Source organism: Rhipicephalus microplus, chromosome 5 (assembly GCF_043290135.1).
Source record: "Rhipicephalus microplus isolate Deutch F79 chromosome 5, USDA_Rmic, whole genome shotgun sequence".
Lineage (NCBI taxonomy): Eukaryota > Metazoa > Arthropoda > Arachnida > Ixodida > Ixodidae > Rhipicephalus > Rhipicephalus microplus.
In genome coordinates this window covers 70,665,134-70,687,048 of record NC_134704.1, presented here as the reverse complement: position 1 = coordinate 70,687,048, position 21,915 = coordinate 70,665,134, and the positions used below count along the sequence as shown (strand labels likewise).

Here is a 21,915-nt window from a genome sequence, read left to right as displayed (position 1 = left end):
AATAGAACCAGACAAGCAAATCTGGTTCTATTTGGGCTACGGTAACGTCGCTGGAAATCGCGTTGGCAATCGCTGTTGCCGACCTTTGCGGGCGGCAAAGTTGGTGGCACCATGAAAACACGCATAACGAAACTTGATGCCAATTTCAAAAGGATGCACGCCTATTTAGTGAAATTTAACAACACGGTCTGGGCTTCTTTTTACCTGTGCCAACAACGCACAGTACATAAGACTTCAGCATTTTGCCACTATCAAAACGCTACCGCCACGGCTGCGATCGAATAGGAGCACAGCGACCATTGGGTGCTACTGAGCAACCGTGAGCAGCAGCAATGTGATGTGCACGACGGCTTAAACACATTTGGCACACCAATAACACCACCACGTGAGCAATGACAACCACACAAACAAATGTCAAGAAAATAAGATAACCTACTGGCGTATTACTGACGATGACAAAGCTCACTGAAAAAGAAAAGTTTTGCAGTTTTGCTAGCCAAGAAAGATCAAACATGGCCTCAAAAACTGGAAGATTGTGCGCGCTTTCAATTTTGAAGGCCATACAACTAGCCACTGCAAGCCAAACTCGACCAATCCAACAAAAAATCGAACATGTCGGCTTTCACAATCGAGCGGCATAGCTCGAAACGGCCAATTCTGTCCGGAAAATCGAACTTTAGTACGTAAATTGGTCCGAAAAATCGGTCGTGAAAATGCATTAGTGCAATGGGAACCATGATGATGCATTTGTGAAGTCCGAAATATACAACAAGTCCAACAAATCCGTCAACGACTGTAATCAGAGTTATCACTTTTGACACTTTGCATTAAACTAATAACATATGCAATAAAATATTGCCATATACTAAAGGAAATTCGTTCTTTTCCTTTTTCTTTAATTTCAAAAAAATTGTGAAAAAGACTTTTTTCGACTGCTCGAAATTTCCGGAAAACCGGAAATTTTTCATCTCTACTAGTGACCCCAGCAGCGACATCTGGTCCCGTCATCGGCAGCGGGAACCTGTCAGTCTGCTACCAGGTACATATGCTCGCTGCTTCTCCTTGCACCTCAAAAAGGAGCACTCTGCCAATAGAGAAAAAGCAGAGAAACAGAGTGTAGGAGGGGCAAAAAAAGAAACGAGCAAGGGCCGTGTTTCGACCACCACACCCACGTAGCCCTGCTCTGACTGCATCATTTGAAAAAATCGTCATGGCTATGTGTTCGTTGTAGACTTGTGCACAACTGCAATCACAACTAAATTTGGACCTTTGGGTAGTTTGGGGGACCTTTAACCTCCGTTAGGTAAGTACCTAAAGTGTCTGGTAAATACATGCACACTACTGTACAGAGCTCACAGTAATAAAGAAATCTCCCTGCGACATTTTTCAGAATATGTTTGTGTTAACGCAAAAACAACAAGCCTTTTCAAGTAGCTTACGTTTATTATGCGTAAAAATGAATCCACCACATAGAAGTCATCACAGCATCCTACAGCCCCCAGCTTGGTTGTTGCCTCAAATTCTTGCTAGAATGCCCGAATGTTACTTTATGGTCATTTCGGACAAGGATGGTTGCACTTATGTTACCTACAGACCAAAGCTAGCAGTAACCAAATTATATACAAAAGGCAAAGCATAAAAGTGAGAGGAATGTGAGAGACTCTTCAGTGAGGCAAGATACAAGAACAAGCTGTTAATTCAAGTCAGCTGGCAAAAGAAACTCGAGCAGTGTGCCTCTTGCAGTGAGCTAAGATATACTTGTGTGTTCAGTAACCATCTTGTGATGTCACCGGATAACACCACTGTCTGCCTGCACACTGCGTCCCACTAAAAAGCCCGACATTTAGATATTATTTCATCAATTTTGCTGAAAAGATTACCAATATCCCATGAAGCTGACACAACAAAACATAAAAAAAAAACAAGAAAACAATACTGCTATATATCCAAGCTGCTCCCCAAGCATCCCACATGTCACTATTTATGACGGACCAACTCGTAGTAGTAACGAAAAATTGAACCCCACAAGCAGGCACTGAAATAGTAGTTCCACCAAACAGGCCAACTTCATCCAAAGTTACCAGCTTCTTTAGCACGCATAGAACTTTATTTCGCAGCAGTCAAGCGACTCACAGTTGCGTTAAATCCTGCTTTTTCCCTCTCGAACGGGAAAGCGATGACCAGCGACGAGCGAGTACAATGTAAAGAAACCACAGTATAACAAAAGCGAGTTTTTTTCCTGCGGCTTTCTTCAAGTATTACATAGAAACCTCAGCGAGAAACACATTAATTACGAAAGACCAAGTCAAGAGCTGGATTGCATTACAAGCTAAGCACAAATCATTGCTTTGAATGTGAAAACTACAATTAATTTCATAAACACAATTTAGGCAGCACGGTCACGCGGTAAGGCAGCTTCCTGACAGTAAGTCGAGTGGTGCTAAAGTATTAAACATGTGCACACTGATTACATTATATGCAATTGCGCTGCCAAAGGTAGCATGCCATTTCCATACGTAAAGTGAATCAAGCACTGAAATGTTTGCTAACAGTAATGTACACCTCACAAATATACTCAAATACATATAAGAGCACCAAGCAAAAAGCCTTTGATCTTTGCGACACTAAAATGCTCGATCTTCAATTTACACACGCACACGAAAAAATGAACTGCCTGCATTTCAGCATAGCGTTATACCTAGGTCATGAAATCTGTAAAATTTCTCTTCTGTGCACTTAATGAGGAAAACTAGATGAGTGAAGAAAAATCTACTTTCATCTTTGGCTCCCTAAACTGAGAGCATCGATTGGCATCATCTTCCGCCAAATGATCTAGGTGCAATACGAAATTTGTCCTCTGCACAAAATTGCGACAGTGAAGAATAACCATCTGCTGTTGAAGAATCATGGGCCACACACATCCTAATGCACATAATTTTGCATTTGCAGTTACCTCACAGATCTTGTGGTAGAAACGCCTATCTTTCAAGCTAGTGGTCCACGAGTTCATTCGCACACGGAGTCAGAACTACCACTGTGCATGTGCCTTCGCATGCCATTCCATTAGTATAAGAGGGAATCTCTGCTGGCCGCCTCAACTCTACACCCCTACACCTTTTTGCTCAACTTACAAAAAGAAACAGAGAGAGCGAGGCGAAAGACTATGGCCATCAATCGGCTTCGTGTTACTGGTATCCCTGGGGGTATGCTGCTGGTGCTGGCCGGGGATAGGCGGTGGGGAGGACGCCTCCCCTGGCATAAGGATTGCCGGCACTGCTTGGAGTTGGGCTGGGATTCGAGTGGTAGGGGCCAGCTTGGGAGGAGGGGGTGGCATGAGGTGGGTAGCCTGGGTAGGCCTGTGACACGGGCGGGGCGCCACCATATGGAGGCTGTGGTTGTCCGGGCTGTGGAGGGGGGCCCTGGGGCATGCCCTGTTGGGGAGGGCCGGGTTGCGGTGGTCCCTGTGCCCCGGTGGGGGCAGCGCCTGGCGGAAAGGGCTGCCCATGTGGCATGCTGCACAAAGAGAAACAACACAGAAAACCACGCAGACGTAAGTCAACTTACTTAATGGTATGCAAGATTTTGTGGCACAAGGGCCAGGGAACACCAGAGTGAACTAACAAATACCATTAGGTAGTCATGGATATAACACAACAACTGGGCAGTTGTTTTCGATGCGTATTACAATGGGCACCATGGCCAGAACGGGAACAATGAAAAGGCAAGGTATGTGAAATGCCTGTGCAATTCTGCAGTATTGAAAGTGCACAAGGAGACTCCCCTTAAGCATATGATATTGACAACTTCAGACAGCATTATTTTGAATGACGAGAAAGTTCTCCACAGCTATACAAAAAATTTAAAACCACTGACCTCTTTCACAAAATTAACTTAGAATCCTTTACCTGCCTCTTCCCCCACCTCTTGAATGGCACGCTAAAGCCATAAATCATGAATTGGAAGTTTTTACTTGTAAAGCATATGAAGAAAAGCTGCCAGAGGAGTTATGGATAGTAGAGGATGCCATGGGCTACCAAGAGCCGCAGAACTTCCACAAGCTAGATTTTTTTTAATACGATAGTGTTACGAGTAACTTATTTATTAAATTATATACGATGGACCGTGCTCGGCGAACAAGATGGCGACAGTTCATCAACAACCAGCAAGTGACGTCATCTTTCTCTTTCATGCAGCAAAGCTGTGCCGGCTGTTGTGTATCATAACCCCCGGCGGTAGAAGCACCGTCTCGGTGCTTGAGCTACTCGGATGCGGTAGAAGGAGGGTGATAAGGCTTGAGTCGAGCTCAGTGCACGGTGTCGCTCGAAGCTGACGATGATGACATTGGATCGGCTGAAACGATCTCGCATGTAACGTCAGTCACCTGGCGAATGACGCGGTATAGTCCAGTGTAGCGTGACAGCAGTTTTTCAGAAAGCCGAGTGGGGGACCAGAGAAGGACAAGGGAACCCGGTGAAAAGTGCACGTTTCGAAGATGGGAATTGTAGAGCTAGCTGTCTTTGGTGCTCCTGTGAGGCCTGCAGACGGCTGCGGGCGAGTTGGCGTGCGTGGTCGGCTCGCGCGATGGCTTCGCCGGCATACTCAGTGACCGAGGGCAGCAAGGTTTCAAAGGGTTGGGCAGATTTTCGACCGTATAGAAGATAGAATGGCGAATAGCCGGCAGTGTCGTGACGTGACGAATTATATGCGAACGTCACAAATGGCAAATGAACGTCCTAGTCCTGGTGGTCGGCCGCTACGTATTTAGAAAGCATGTCGGTTATGGTGCGGTTGAGGCGCTCTGTAAGACCGTTCGTTTGCGGATGGTACGAAGAGGCAAACTTGTGCCTGGCAGAGCAAGAGTGCAGGATTTCATCAACGACCGCTGATAGGAAGGTCCGGCCCCGGTCAGTGAGAAGTTGTCGTGGAGCTCCATGTACTAAAATAATATCATATACCAGAAAGTCCGCCACACCGGTTGCGCAACCAGTCGGAAGTGCTCGTGTGTGAAGTGACCGTGTCACATAGTCAGTGGCGACAGCAATCCATTTGTTGCCTAGCTGGAGATCGAGAATGGGCCAAGCAGGTTGGGCCAACTCGAAAAAAAGGTTCAGTGGGAATGTCGATCGGCTGAAGGAATTCAGCTGGTAGGGAGGATGGCTTTTTGCGGCGCTGGCAGGGCTCACAAGTGGCGACGTAGCGTCGAACAAAACGGGCAAGACCAAGCCAAAAGAAACAACGACGTACACGGTCGTATGTGCAAGAGACGCCCAAGTGGCCCGCCAAAGGAGCGTCATGAAGTTGGTTGAGGACAGTCATACGAAGATGTGCTGGTATGACGGGGTGTAAGTCATGACCATATGGATCGAGGTTACGGTGATACAGAATCCAGTCTTTGACCAGGAACATTTGTAGAGATGCGTCGCGAGGCATTGACTCAAGCTTGTCAATGATGGTTCGCAGGGAAGCATCCCGGCGTTGTTCGTAACCCAAGTTGAGTAGCTGCGTCACAGACAGAAGGTCTGGAAAGGTGTCAGTATGGGCAGCTTCTTCCACAGGGTAGAATGATAAACAATCCGCATCTTAATGCAACCGCCCTGTTTTGTACGTTACGGTGAACGTGTACTCTTGTAAACGTAGGGACCAACGAGCGAGGCGCCTTGTGCAATCATTAAGTGAGCCCAGCCAGCAGAGCCCGTGGTGATCGGTGACTACTCGGAATGGACGCCCGTATAAGTATGGGCGAAACTTGGCGACTGTCCAACCAAGAGCGAGACACTCACGCTCCGTGATTGAATAGTTGCGCTCGGCGGTAGATAGCAGTCGGCTTGCATATGCTATAACACGGTCATGTCCGCGTTGGTGTTGCAGTAGCATTGCTCCTATGCCGTGCCCACTAGCATCAGTGCGAACCTCGGTTGAAGCTGATGGATCGAAATGAGCTAAAATTGGCGGTGTTGTAAGGAGGGTCGTGAGCTGGGAAAAAGATGAGGCTTGATCAGCGCCCCAGGAAAACAGGGCGTCCTTCTTCGGGAGGTTTATCAGTGGGCGTGATGATTGCGAAGTCCTTAACAAAGCGTCGAAAATAGGAGCACAAGCCCACAAAACTGCGAACATCCTTTGTTGACTTCAGAACAGGAAAGTCCGTGACGGCGCGAATTTTCTCGGGATCCGGGCGGACTCCTGCGGCATCGACGAGGTGGCCGAGTATGGTTATTTGACAACGAGCGAAGTGGCATTTCGAAGAGTTCAATTAAAGTCCGGCTCGACGAAAAACTTCAAGAATCGACGATAAACAATCGAGATAGGAGTTGAATGTGGGCGAGAAAACGATAACGTCGTCTAAATAACATAAGCAGGTTGACCATTTAAACCCTTAGAGCAATGAGGCCATCATTCTTTCGTATGTGGCCGGCGCATTACAGAGACCAAAGGGCATAACTTTGAAGTGATAAAGACCATCAGGAGTGACAAATGCGGTCTTCTCACGGTCCATCTTGTCTACAGCGATCTGCCAATAGCCAGATTGAAGGTCGATAGTAGAAAAATACGTAGCACCGTAAAGGCAGTCTAAGGCATCGTCGATTCTAGGCAACGGGTAAACATCTTTTTTCGTAACTTTGTTGAGATGCCGATAATCTACACAAAAGCGCCATGTTCCATCCTTCTTTCTGATCAGGACGACAGGAGAAGCCCAGGGGCTACATGAGGGCTCGATTATGTCTTTTGCAAGCATCTTTTCAACTTCCTGTCGTATGACTGTACGCTTGGATGCGGAAACACGATATGGACGGCGGTGAATGGGACTCGCTTCACCAGTATTGATTCGATGAGTAACAACACTCATTCGGCTTAAGGCCGTGCTGGGGAAGTCGAAAATGTCACTATAGGTCTCCAGGACGTGACGGGGGGGGGCTTCCGCTTGATCAGGAGCGAGAGCTGATGGTACCATGCGGTCAACGTCGACGTCCGATGAACGTGATATGGTTGGGTCATGGTCTGAGGTGCAGCAATCATCCACTCTGAAGGGCTCAACTGTATGGTCTTGTAGGGCGGTAATTTTGGCCAGGGTTATTTGACAACGAGCGAAGGGGAAGAATTTGGGCGGTGAAGGCAAAATTGACAATAAGAAGGCATGTGCGGTTTTAAACAATTATCAAAATGGTGTGTGGAACAGCGACGCCATGCGCAAGCATCACGGCATGAATTGGTGCCACCATGAAATTGCCGTCAGGTACAGGTGGCGTGGAGAAGAGGTCGATGTGTGTAACACAGTTAGGCGGAAGGCGTACGAAATCGATGCAGCAAAGACTGCTTTGGGGTGGGTTGGTCGGATAGAAAAGTAGAGGCATCTCAAGGTCAAGACAGCCGGCTGAACAACCTATAAGGGCCGAGTGAGCGGTTAGAAAATCCATGCCTAGAATTAGATCATCAGGGCAATCAGCAGTGCTTCTATCTGCAATAGTCACACGGGCAGAGCACATGCCAATAATGGCGGCAGTTCCCGCGTCGGCGACTCGAACGGCTCGGTTCAAGGCAGGTGTGATAACTTTCTTTAGGCGGCGACGAAGAGCAGCACTCATTATGGACACATGCGCGCCGGTATCGATCAACGCGCGCACAGGTACGTTGTCCAAAGTAACGTTCAACAGATTCCGGGTGATCGGTAATCTTGCACGAGGATTTCTTGCAGAGGTCGTCGTCAATGCAGCTCCAACCTCCAGAAGCTGCACTGCCTAGTTTTCCGGTCGGGGGCGCTGCGAATAGGTCGGAGAGGCAGGACGCCATTGTGGGGGCGAACGAGATTGACGGCGAGCAGGGGATCGTGAGCGGGCGTAGCGAGGTCTCGTCAGAGGTGCGGCAGAATGAGATGTGGTCGGCATAGGGGAATCAAAATCAAATGCTGAGGACGACTAGTGGATAGAAGTGACCTGTGTGGGAGGCCCATAGTGTGCCGGTGAAGCCCAGTGATTGCGACAGTGGCGAGCAATATGACCGACACGTCGGCAGTTGAAGCATATAGGCTTGTCATCCAGTGTACGTCATTCAGACAAATTGCGCAGCCGAGAGTAGTTGGAACCAAAGCTAGGAGCGGACGGACGACAATAAAAAGGCTTGGCAGAGTAGACTGGTTGAACGGGGTGTAGGCAGACGTTCGATAATTCTTGGCAAACGACGGCTTGTATCAGTGAGATCGTGCTCAGTGAAGAATCAGGCGTTGGAGATGAAGTGTTTACTGGTTGAGGTGCCTCGACCTCACGACAAATGATGCGGGTTAGGTTGTCACATCGGGGGAACTTGGCGGACGGGGTCATCGCAAGAGGAAGTAGCAGCTGTGTTCAGCAGGCGCATGATACCGTGGGTGACGCAGCGGGCTTTAGCCTGTTCTAGACGGCGGCATTCTGTCAGGATCGTGTCGATGCTTGTGACATTATTAAAAACCAGCAGGTTGAAGGCATCGTCAGCAATCCCTTTGAGTAATTGATTGATTTGTGGGTTTAACGACCCAAAACCACCATATGATTATGAGAGATGCCGTAGTGGAGGGCTCCGGAAATTTCGACCGCCTTGGGTTCTTTAATGTGCACACAAATCTGAGTACACAGGCCTACAACATTTCCGCCTCCATCGGAACTGCAGCCGCCACAACCGGGATTTGATCCCGCGACTTGCGGGTCAGCAGCTGAGTACCTTAGCCACTAGACCACTGTGGAGGGGAATCGCTTTGAGTACGTGATCAACTTTTTCGTCTTCCAACAGGCGCTGGTTGACCTTGCTACAAAGCGCCAAGACGTCAAGAATGTATGAGATGTACAATTCAGTTGACGTCTGGGCGCGAGTGGCGAGAGTCTTCTTCGCAGCGAGCTGACGACCAGATGAATCGCCGAAAAGATCACGGATCTTCGTTTTGAAAAGATCCCAGCTTGTGATTTTGGCTTCATTGGTATTGAACCATGTCCGCGGCGTGCCATTGAGGTAGAACACAACATTGGCGAGCATGTGCGTGCGATCCCAGCGGTGGGTAGCACCGACACGCTCGTACCGGTGCAGCCAGGAGTCAACGTCGATAGTACCATCAGCGGAGAAAGTGCCAGGATCCCGCAGGGGTGGCAGGGTGACGTAGGTTGTCGACTCGGCTGGAGAGGCAGTTGGTGATGAGGCGCTGGCAAGTAAGTAGCCGAAGAGTCCCCAGTGTTGCGACCGCTGCACGTCTCAATCGAAGTACGGGAGTCGTCCACCTCCACCAATAATGTTAAAAGTAACTTATTTATTAAATTATATACGATGGACCATGCTCGGCGAACAAGATGGCAACAGTTCATCAACAACCAGCAAGTGACGTCTTCTTTCTCTTTCATGCAGCAAGGCTGTGCTGGCTGTTGTGTATCAATAGTATTTCTAGGAATATTTGAACACAAATTTTGGTCTGCGTCTGTCACATGATTCAGCCACCCGGCCAAAGTTTAGGCATTGCTAAAAGACCAGCCATCTTGAACCGGTGGTTGCGTTCATAATTGTGAGCATTGTCGATCAAAAAGCAAATATTACACCTATCCGAGGCACAACATCAATGCACCAGTATTAAGGTTGTGTGTTCCTTCACTAAAATATACATGGACATATGATTCTAGAGACCATAGTGTTTCTTAGGCTGCGCTGAAAATGCAAAGCTATGCACGAAAGAAGAGCGGCAGAAGACTATCGTCTTTTGAAGACATTTGCAGCGAAGCATGCAGATACGCGGACAATTTTTTTTTTTTTCGAAAGTTCAAGCAGTAGCTTACAATAGTTTGTACTTAGCAGCAAATCTGTGTGACTAATCTGTTCATGCTGAAAGACAAGCAGTGACCAACTGTTTTCATTATGAAATCCTGTCTTAAACATTTTATGGCTGAAGGTAGCAGTAACAGATTTATGTCGCATCTTTCTTGCATGCATCACATTACAACCATGGGTAACCAACAACAAAGAAAGGAAATTTTCAACTGCATTTCAAGAAAGAAAAGTTCTTCAATGGGAAAAGAGTCTGAGCCTACCCACAAATGGTCTAATATTCCATATAAGCTGCCAAAGAAAGGAAAAGTAATTGTCAACAGAGTGAATTTCACACTCTAGAAAGACGAATAGTGCTTATGCCTTGCTTTTCATGGTCTTAACGTAAGATTATTTCATTGCTTTCTTAAAAAAAAAAGCCTGCTGAACTTTTATTTTCACATTACGAACGCAAGAAACTTGGGTGTGCGCTAGATTACGGGACACATTAGAATAGTCTAAATATAGTAATTGCATAGTTGCTTAAAACGGCGCTGCAACTCTTTTTTATGTTATCGTAGAATCACCTAACTCTATTGCCTTACGAGTATCCAGTCAAATGAAAAAATTTTTAATCATTCAAGGAGAAGCAAAGTCATCACACGAATTGAGCACCACCGAGTCGCTGTAAACTAGAAGGAAGTGGCAAATAAGAAGCAGTGCACCGGCTAATAGCTATAACCTTGAGCATGTGCCCATGGCCTTGAGCATATTCAATATGTTTTTCTCTGAATGCACCGGCTACTCGGACATTTGCAGGGCTAGCACACCATGGTACATAGCGCCAGTCCCAGTAGCAATATCATGCAACATGTGGTCTCAGAAATGCCGAGATTTCATAGAGATTTTGAATTGGCATGGCATTTACCAAAGCAGCCAATACCTATGAAGCCTGCTTGCTGCATATTTGTGGACAATATGAAAGAGTAATCTCTGGCTGGTTTTGACAAGAGATGGTAAGTTTCCTGCAGAACACAGTCCAAAAATAATTCACTTACATGTCCACTTGGGGCCTTGACTACAAATACAGTAGAATCTCGATGATACGAATCTCGCGGGGTCACAAAAAATATTTGTAATAGCCGAAATTCGTATCATTGGAACACACAGCAAACTAGCTAAATTAACACCGAGTCGGAGGCAAACTCATTTTCGACACTCGAAAAATTATTTTTTTGGAGAAAAAATTTTTGATGTCTTTCTGCTTCTTTTTTTTCCCAAGTCACTCAGCAGACTTTTCTGAAATCCGTAAAAACGCGTGCACGTGTCATCATTGATTCCTTCAGCAGCCATAGCACGCCTCAGGACGTTGAGCGCGTGCAGAGTTTCAGCCGCCGGTGGTGGTCCTTCGCCGTCGCACTCGTCCATTTCCTCGTCATCGTCCATGGAATCGGCAACCTCACACGTGGCCTCGTTGACAATATCTCCCACTGTGCGCGCACCACAAGTGGTAAGATTGTCATCCGCCGTGCAAAAGTCGTCAGCCGAACACCCGGCATCAAGGCGTTCCCAACCCTCAATGGGCTCCTCCGACTCTGAAAGGGCCTGTGGCACCTCTTCGGGAATTCTAAAGAAGCCCCATTTACCAAAGCAGTTCGCAATGGTGGTCAACGTTACTCTATCCCAAGACATTGAGATAATATGGATGGCGTCCAAAAGGCTTATTCGCAGGCCACCTTCGTCTTTCCTCTCGATTTTGGCAAGGAGACGGCACACAAGAAGGCCTTTGAAATGATGCTTGACGTTTTTTATAATGCCAGCGTCAAGCGGTTGCAAGGGCGTCGCCGTGTTTGCGGGCGAAAAAACCAGCTTGAGGTTTTGAAGCGTCACTTGCTTCGGGTGGGCGGCGTACTGGTCAAGAATCGGAACAATCTTCCGATTCTTGCAGGCCATTCTCCTGTCAAGGAGAGACAAAAATTCTTCGAACAGGGCCGTCGTCATCCACGCTTTTTTGTTTGCGCGATAAACGCATGGCCAATGGCTCTCGCGCTTGAAACTTGAGGCTTCTGAATGTTTCCAACTATTGTCAACTTCAGTTTTTCCGACCCATCGGCGTTACAGCACAGAAGAACCGTTATTCTTTCTTTGCTTCTTTTGCCTCCTTGGCACGCTTCACCTTTTAAGCAAAGGCTCTTCTCGGGTTGACGATTAAAAAACAGGCCTGCATCATCTGCATTAAAAACATCACGAGGCTTATACCCAGAGATAAGAGACTCCAGCTTCGCGAGCCAGTCACTAACAACGATCTCGTCAGCCTTCTTGGCTTCCCTGCAGACGCTTTTGTACACGAGAACGTGTCTCGTCTTAACGGTGCAGCCACCCACCTGAGGCCTGGAATCCGTCGATGTGCAGAGCAAGTGTGATCTCGTCGGCTTTTTCACGTAAAACTTTGCAGTCAATGTTCACACCGGCTGCAGTAACTTCCTTAAACCAGATCAATAAAGATTCAAGTTTCATGTGTTGGGCTGTCTTCACTTGCTTCGCGTTGACTCTGAACGAAAGCACATTTTTCATTATTGTGTCCCGCTGTCCAACAATTGTGCTCAATGTCGACGTAGCGAGGCCTAGCTCCTTAGCCAACTCCGTGCGTTTTCTTTTCGGATCTTCATCGACCTTTCGAAGAATGTCCAGTTTCTCCTTAAAGGAGAGAGCCTTCCGCTTGCGAGACATGGCTAGCTGCAACTCCGCAAAAAGGCACAACAAAGCAAATACGTGTGCTCGACTGGGCAAGACTGTCGACAGCCTCTGCACTGCAGTAACCACGTGTCCACACCAGAGAGCACCCACCACCAAGCAAAACAAAGATTGGATTGGATTTGTGTCTCCACCATCGCCAGCGCCATCTGGAGCCTTCGAGAGACAGCAAAAGACGCAATCCGGCGTTCAAGATCGCGCAGATCTGAGAGTCTGTCGCCCGCCACTCGCAGGCGGCGCTGACAACGTGCCAAACCGGCGGCGCAGCGCGCATTTCAGCGCGTGCGTGCACGCTGCTTGCTTCCGCGGCCGTCGTTGGGGTGGCGTTTATTCGTATCAAACAACTCTGGTAAAAAATCAGTTCGTAACAACCGTACTCTAGCACATAAAAAATTAATAGGCCTCGGCCAGGATCACAGAAAAATTCGTATCACCCCGAATTTCGTAATAGCTGTGATCGTATCATCGAGATTCTACTGTATTAAACATTTTCTGATCATGTTCAAAATAAGCTTCAGACCTCAAGATGTGCTGCCTCAAAATTCCGTTATGAGCACTAAAATAACAAAACGCAGTGTATACTGCTTATAATGCAGGTCGCTGAAGTCGCAAATATCCACACTACAACTGGGACTGTGTTATAGCTCAAAAATTTTCAAAGGCTGCACAAATGCAATACATGCAGAGCAAGCAGATCGCATGTAAAACATGCAGAGCAAGACAAACATATGCAGATCATGTTGGGTACTTGAGCAGATGTATTTTCGAAAATAAGATAGTTGTTAAAATGTGCTTACCGGTGCGTGCTACTTCCTGTGTCCTCGTTCGTTTAGTGCAAAATGGCCTAAAAATGAATTCGTTCCAACTAGGCCAGCAAACTGCTTTGCTGAAGTTGTCACTTCTTCAAAAGCAACGTTCCAGAAAATATCTGCTCACAGAAGCCACTCTAGAACCAACCAGCCACAGATGACTGGATGTGCTGGAAGTCTGCCGCACAGTGGGAAGCACAATGCAGCAAATACAAGTGCACTCTGGCTGGCTCCAGAAACCTGGGGGTTGCCGAAAGTAGCCTGTCGTGTAAAAATCTGAAAAGCTCTGCAGTGGCAGAGCAGTGGAGGACTGCGCAAGTTTTCCGCTGCCTGTGGTATGCTCATACACGAGCCTAAGCCTGCCTAAAGCATTTTTCTACTTAGATGGTACCAGCAAGGTGTCATACGATGTGGGGACGACGTAAAATTGCACTGTAACTACAGTAGACTTTCTATAATTTAAACTCTGATAATTCATACTTTTGGTTAATTCAAACAAAATCCAATTTTTTGGTTGGTTCTCTATTCTTTTAATGTATTTAAAAGCCTCTTAATTCAAACTCTATCATTCAGTTAATTCATACTTTTTGCAGTTCCATACCAGAATATATTTCCTGCTTTCCCACTACTATTTAAAAGTTTGCATGCGTATATAATTGTAACAGTATAAAAATGAAAAATAAGCCCCTCAGGCCTTCAAAGAAAAAGGCGTTGCTATTAAACAAATGTTTGAAACAAAGCACATGGTGAACTGCGATGCTTCTCAACTGGCATAGAGAGGTTTGTGCTGAAGGCACATACATAGAGCAAAGAAGCAGTTGGCAATTCACGATTTCTTTGAAAAGTCTGATCAGCAGTAAATGGCCAATAAACTTGAGGACCTTACACCTCTGCTTTCTGTTCATTGTGTGCAGTTGGGGTTTAAAAATACTTCAAACATTTTTAAATGTGATAAAATCAATGCCTAATGATAATGTGTGATGCCGCCTCACTCATAGTCATCTGAGAACTTCTGATAATTCAAACAATATTCAGCGGTCCCTTTGAATTTGAATTATTGAGAATCGACTCTATAACCAAAGCTGTCAATACATTATTTCTATTCCAGTAGACTCTCTCACCAAATGGAGATCTCTTGAATAGAATCAAACGGAACAACTGCCTTCAGTAAAATTGTTTTCAAACCTGAATACTGGAACCCTGTTTATCTCTCAGTAAACGGAACTCCTGTTAAACAAGAGTTTCGGTATTTCTATGGGGGTTTAACCAGGACCAAGCCAATTATTTTTGATGTGTAGGTTTCTGCATGACGGGAAGTATCATTGCGGCTCCCCTGTACAGTTTCCGACTGTTTATTCGGACTTGGTGGGAACTGCCAAAAAGTCTGAAAAATCGAGTTTGAAAAAAACAAAAACAAAAATTATTCACTCGAGAAAAAGTAACTTTATTGGGGCAGTGGCCAAGAAAACTAGATGCGTGGCTACACGCATGCACGTGCACTTACGCACGACCCCGTCAACCTGTATTTCAGTCTGTGTTTGGCTATTGCTGTGGGCCGTCAAGAGCACTGTTACAGCCTGCCCTAAATCCTCAACTGATGGCTGCCATGTGGGTGGCGTATCATTATCAGAGTCACTGTCTAGCTGCGGTCGGTCTGAGGATCTGATGAATAACCTCATTGTTGGCCAACTCGGTGAAAACTCTAGAGCAACATTACACTGAGGATGACCACCCTACACCTGGCGAAAAATAGTTGCTTTTCTCGCAATCATCAGTGCTTTGTAGTTGCCACAATTCTTCATTAGTTCCGACAGTGCAGGTAGTGTCGGAGCCATTCTAGCAGAGCAGGCCTCGCACGCAAAGCAACAAGAGAGCAAGACCCAAAGCAGGAGAGACAGATCAGGCCACAGAAATGCCAGAAAATGCAAACCCCCAAACTCCAGAAGAGAACGACATTGAACTAGCTCGTGTTGCAGCACTGATGTTGTCGTTCTTTGCCCGTGTCACACTCGTACACGCTGTCATTTGCTTCAGACATCAAACGCTACTGTGTAGAACCCAGCTAAGCCAACTCCAAGCTTCACTTCGCTTGACCTTTGCTTTGCGGTGGTAGCCCTTCAGCAGATACTTGACTGGCTAAAGCCAAAAAGCAATGATTATGTGCAACCAACAGATACAGCTTTCTTTACAGAAATCTATACAGTTTAATTTCTTTGTGGATTTTGACACTGCCCCGACCTCCTGCCACAGCCAGTGCCGCCTTTCAATGCTGGCAGCATAGCAAAAATAATCTAAACCCTGCTGCCATCTTGCCATGATGGCCAACTTCGCACTTGATCAGTCAGCCGGAGTTGCCATAGCAAAAATCATCTAAACCCAGCTGCCATCTTGCCATAATGGCCAACTTCGCACTCGATCAGTCAACGGAGTCAGAAAAATCAAACAGTGCACAGTACAGCATTTTTAATTATGAGTTTACACTACTTCAATGGGACGAGTGGCGGTGCCAAGACGGTGTCGGGAAATCATGTTTGAATATTCAATGTCGAATGAGTAGTCGGCGACAGTAGTTGTTTTTCTTTCATTGTTAGCATTAATATTGAGTAAAACTCAAGTATAAGATCGACGTCATAACGCACACTTTTCTACTTGTACTTTATTTCTCTGCGTCACAATATTCGTAACCAGTTTCCCTCAGTGGAGCCCAAGATGACATGAACAAGGCCATCCCTTTGAGATTAAGGGGGGCATTGAAAAGAAACTTTCTTGTTTGTTGACCTAGAACGATGAAATTTGGCATGCATACTCATAAGTGCCTTGAATGGGGAAATATGCAGTTTCATTATGATACATTGAGTAGTTCTCAAATTACATCATGCTACGTGGTTTGACTTATATGGTATGCTCGTGGCAAGCCTAGCGCTGTAAAAAAACAAGCCAGCAAGTTGCAAATTGTGTTGATCTTTACTCAAAAGAAGACTATTGGGTATGACAATCTCAAAATTTTTTTTATAACTTCTCTTTCTTTTATAGAGATCATCATGGCTACCTACACATATTGTCAGAAACAATGTCATGTACAAGTCATCTTCCAGAAAAAAAAAGGCTATAAACAAGAATTCAAAGATTGTCAGACCCTCAAGAAATGTTTTGGGATTCAGGAAAAGAAAAACTGCATCAAAATCCGTCCAGTAATTCCCGCGCTACACTTTCCACGAGCAATGCACAATGCCCAAAACACACTTATGAGAAAACACACTTTTTTGACAAACTTTCTTGTTTCTGGTTGGATATTGATGAAAATTGGCACAGACACTACGAATGGCCTCACAGTGCTTCCAGAAAAATTTCGAGGCGATACAACAAATACTTAATGAGAGACAAATTATTTCTTCATTGAACCTCGTGGAGGGGCTGAGCATAATACAAAAAAAAAGAGTATTGAGAAAACTGTGTTTACGGTTTCAACTTCTCTTTACGTCTCTGAAACACCTAAAAATTGTGACCTCAGGTTTGTCTTGTGATATTCGACTTCTCAGGCATGTGGTCTTTGCCCAGTGTGCCTTTCATTATTGTAATTAAGCACTTGGTTACAAATAATCACTGAACATTTTTTATACAGAGGGAGGTTTATTGCATCAAAAAAATGGCTCACACCATGAGAGCCTATGCTTTCTTTCCAAATAACAAAGTTATGGGCAGGAGACTGGTGGCACAGGAATTTTTAAGCAGTTTATTTAATGATGCGAGATGGGCATATAAAAACTCGTGCCCCTGCTTCACACATGCTCTTTTGGCACTCTAGCCGTGAAACGCATCATTAGGGCCCCAAGCTTTATGCGGCGTAATATTTGGAATTCTGCAATTCCAGATAGAGAAATCTGCGAAATTCCGCGGCAGCCCTAGACACGCAAAATTCTGCGGCAATATTGAACAAATTGAACACACATAACAACTCATTTATCACACTTTCAGACTCCCAACATGCCTGCAATAATTAAAATTGGAAAAAGCTGTTGTGGCACAGCATCAGATGGTGCTTGGTGCTCTCTTCACTTAGAGAGTGACGCTTGTGGGACACAATGTCACCATAGCGACTAAATGATCTCTCTGCATCAACAGAGTTAATTGGTATCGCCAAATATTTCAAGGCGATTGATGAAAGGGTTGGAGTAAGCTGCGCCATCTCTGCCCAGAAAGCCAGGATAAAAGTCTGCTCCTGGATTTTGTTGCTTGCACAAAAATGGAGCCAAGTCCCTGTCACTAGTCTTCAGTTCTTGCGCAGTCTTCAGGTTAATCTGCCATTAGGCAGCTAAAGCTAGTGATTCTTCTGCAAGCTGAGGCACGCCTGTAAACTCTGTCCTTTTTTGTGGAAGGCACACAACTTGCAGAGGATCTAAGCACCTAACACCCTTGAAGAATTGCCACGTATTGGACTTCTCCCAAGTATACCTGTACTTTGTTATTCGCTTTGGTCATTGCAGCCTTCATCTTGCTTGCAAGTTGATTGGCCTCATTATGTGCAGCATCTTCTCTCTTCAGCTGTATTGCAAAATCCTCCTTTGAAGCTGTTTTAAGGTACCCCCAAAGCGTAAACAATGAATTGTACGCTTTGTGGCAGGCTACGTGCTGACCCTCTGCTGCTTTCGGCAAGCTTGAAACTTTTTTCCTAAATACCGCAATGCACCGCATGCGGCACCTGAGATCAGTTGAGCCTTCACTAAGCAGTTTGAAAAGAGAATCAACACATGCTGCTTCACCAAACTTCTGGTGGACTTGCCAGCGATCAAGGATAGTGCTCAAAGTAGACGGAATGTTGCCCCACAGCCTCAATCCATGAATTCCACCTGCTTTGGACAGGTGCTGCTGGTGCTTTGGCACACTTAAGGGGAGATGCGCGTCGAAAAATCGCGTTTTTCGCGGAATTTTTCAGTTTTGAGATTTTACCTGTAAAATTATCTTTGTTTATTCAGCTACAACTCCGCAAAAGATCAAGGCAAAATTCGAACGAGAAGTTAGTAAAAATTCTATTTTATTCAGCCACGGTGGCTCGAGAAACTGCTAGTTTCGTCGCGAATCAGCAACTTTCGATCGTCTCCATCTCGAGAATGCGGCGCCTCCCGCCATTGCTGTTTGCTTGGAGAGGTTGAGTAAGCCTTCGTTTAGCCTACAGCACCTCCCTCAGTTTCGCATTTTGGCCCAAAATAATAAAAAAAGGCACGTTTTGGCGCCTGTTCAAGCGTTTCTACTGGACATTTAAATCACGTGGTGCTCTAGCGAGGCCGCCATTGGCCTACACGGAGACGTTGCTGCGGCGAAGCACCGAAGCCTGCATCCGTCCTCGACTGTGTACGGCGACTCGATCGAACTCTGTGGCCCTTTTCCTGCGTTTTTTCAGTTATTTCGTAATGAACGAACCGAAAAAGCGCGATTTCCGAGCTCGGAAGGCTCGGGCGAAGATCCCGCACCGAGTGCGGCGTCGCAAACCTCTACGGAAAGTGACAGCGGGAAGCAGCCGCCCGACGCCTCCGGCTAGCCCTAACCAGCACAACGGCCACTCGGACGAAATCGACGCCGCGCTGAACTTTGTGAGCGCTTCGGAGGTGAAGATTGGACTCTTCGAGAACGATAGAGCAGCAAGCGATCGGAACTCTGCGAGTGCTGTGATATGCGATATCAGTGCGCTTACGGTGCTGATAAGTGGAGCTGCTTGCCCTGCGTGCCACACCTGTACCCTCGCGGTACGTGAACCGGTCGAAAAACGGAAGGGTCTCTCGGCGTTTCTGGAGTTGCATTGTGCGAACAGTGAGTGCCCTGAATCGGTACTTTCTTCTGTGCACACCTCGAGCCGTGTTGTGCCTGGTGAGCTTGCGAACGGTGCTAGCAAGTTTGTGTCCAAGACAGTAGTGGAAACTGCAACTGCCATCGCCGTTTTGTGGTATAACTGCGGTCATGTCAGCTTTGAGCAAGTGCTTCAGGAGCTTGGTATTCTGCCACCAGAAGAGCTTGTTGTCCTGGGAAGCTCCCGTAACCAGAGGAGAATGAAGAAAATGTCCGTCCGCCAAACCGCTGAAGCTCGAGCCCATCGCTGAAACCAGGTGAAGAGAGCACGTCTCACGGACTCCATTCGAGAGGGTGCTGAGGGGCAAACGTATGGGCCAGGGGAGTTCTGAACAGCTGTGCTGTGTTTGAGACATATTGCTCTATTTTTGCAAGAAATTTCATGTGCTTTCGTCATGTTTTTGAAAAATACAGATGTTTGAAACTTTCAAAAGCATTTTTCTCCATTTGTACTTTTCAGCATTTTTTACGTTTTGTGCACCACTTTTCAGGTACTTCAAATGGTCAGATCTGGATGAAATTTTGCACACAGCCTCTTCAAAGTGTGTAGAATGTCGATATCTATATGCATTTCAAATATCTCTTATACATTTTTTGAAAACAATTAAAATGTTGACTCACAGCACACAAAGTATGTACCTTTGGTATTCCTGATTTTTTTTAGAAATATAGAAATTATTTGAATAAATTTTAAGTAGTATCTAACATACTACTTTACCTAACCAGCAAAATGAGCTATTGCAGGCTTCTCTAAACAAAAATTTATTATTAAAAAAGATGTGCACAAAAAGCCCTATATTTTTCTCTTGAGAGGTGTCTCGCACAAAAACTAATAAAGCTACATAAGAACTAAGCACATATTTGGAATCAGCGTTACAAACTCAGTCTATGACCAAAGTTTCATAACTTTAGCTTTAATATTAAAGAAAAAGTGTTTTCGAGGAGCATCTCCCCTTAACTCCGCACTCTTCCAGGTGTGATCTGTAGGAGGCTCTCTTTCTGCTTGACAGACGGAAGTCCTTCTTCATACAAGTGACAAACTTGTCCACTAAGGGAAAGGATGCCTGCAGTGTGCTGCCAACAATGTTCACTGTATGGGCTATAAACGTAATGTGAACAGCACCCTCACAAAGTGTCTTTATGCACTACTAAAAGGACTTCACTATGTAAGTGGCGTTATCGCTAACAAAGCATGATACATCCTCAAATTCAACTCCATACCTCATCGGTGTTCTTGTCAAGATGCGTCCAATGACAGATGAGTTCACTTCATCCACGGATTTCACTTCCACAGTACAGGTTGTAGCGCAGAACTTGCCGTTCTGGCCGACTGAACGAACAACACGTTCACAATTGATTTTGATCGGTCATTGGTGGTTTCATCTGTAATTACAGAAACTGTGCCTTGAAACATCCCTTTCAAATTTGCCTCGTGCTTCTACAACAATTCTGGAAATCATCACCGGAGCGCATCAGATCCAGGCATCGATCCGTCGTTCCGTACGTGTGTCTGCAGAAATGTTCTCAGTTTCGAATTATCCTTCTTAAGGGAAATATTTATGGATATCAGTGCATCCAAGAACTTGAGCACAACGTCGTTCCTCGCTTCACCAGCCGTGATTGCCGATTCCAGCGTTTGCCGCCGACTTTGCTTTCTCAGCGTTCCTGAACCACCGGCTCCGTCTTCCGATGGTTCTTCGCCGCTTTTTCACTTAGAGGAGTCCCTTGTTCCGACATTTTTGCGATAACGGTTGCTCTCGATGTGCTCAATAATAGTTTACTTGCGGCGATTGTGAACTGCTCTGTGCAAGCCCGGCAAAAAAAGCACACCTCCATCTTCGTAAAACTCGGTGTGCTTGTGTTCTCGAGCGCGTTCCCTGGCAGTCTTTTTACTTAAATGTGACCCTGAAGCCGCCATGTATATTCGCACATCAATATATGGTGGCTAGAATGACTAAAGCAAACGAGAGCAAAGCACACCAGAGAACATAACATGCCGTCACAAAAAAGAGCATGTTGGATGGATAGGTGGCTACGGTCACGGCTACCTACGGCTACCATTAATCCTCGTTATCAGCGGCAGCTTCAATTTTTCCTACTACGAAAAGATGATAAAGCGGATAAAGCAACTTGAACCATTTAACTATTAACTAATAAAGTATATGAGTGCATTATATTTGCTGACATTTAATGCAAACTTTTTGTTTCTTCATTAAAAAAAAAGAGTACAAAGAGATTGCCTCCGCGACAGCGCGTTGCGAGTATAGTTGCGTATTCGTCACAAATCCCCATTTCGCGCTAGACTAGTCTTTGTCATATCTGTTCTCAAAGAAGTGCGAACGGCGACACACCCATCAAAGCTCATATTAAACAAGTTATTTATACACGCTACAGTGGCGTCGATACTTTGTTTCGCACCCAAAAACCTGTTAGCTGGCGCTGCAAACAAATAAACGACTTTTCGCACTTCTGGGAAGAACAAAAAACGTAATTCCATGATTTTTCGCAGAATGGACCTGTTCTTCATATTTTTGCAGAAAAAACGTAAATTCCGTGATTTTTCCCGGAATCACGGGAAGTTAGGGGCCTTACGCACCATCATATGGCCGGTCACAGAAACGCTAACCTACGAGGCTTTCATTGTCTCAGAACACTCATAGACGCTCGTGGCAATACCAAGCACGGCTGAAAGCACGTCTAAATCGCATCACAAAAGCTTATTCACAGCACTTCATATGACCAAGGAGTGCGCTGCCGCATG

General features: G+C 45.8%; 1 protein-coding gene and 2 pseudogenes across 1 annotated transcript in view; all 3 read right to left on the bottom strand.

The window, feature by feature from the left end:
• Positions 1 to 2,670: 2,670 nt before the first annotated feature.
• The window catches only part of LOC119174439 (uncharacterized), a 34,225-nt gene continuing 14,980 nt past the window's right edge, over positions 2,671 to 21,915 (bottom strand). The window contains exon 8 of the mRNA XM_037425332.2: positions 2,671 to 3,513. Coding sequence (XP_037281229.2) covers positions 3,186 to 3,513 — 328 coding nt within the window. The 3' untranslated portion in view covers positions 2,671 to 3,185. The remainder of the gene's footprint in view (positions 3,514 to 21,915) is intronic.
• Positions 17,183 to 19,399, bottom strand: LOC142817173 (uncharacterized; annotated as a pseudogene).
• LOC142817829 (uncharacterized) lies at positions 19,947 to 21,220 on the bottom strand (annotated as a pseudogene).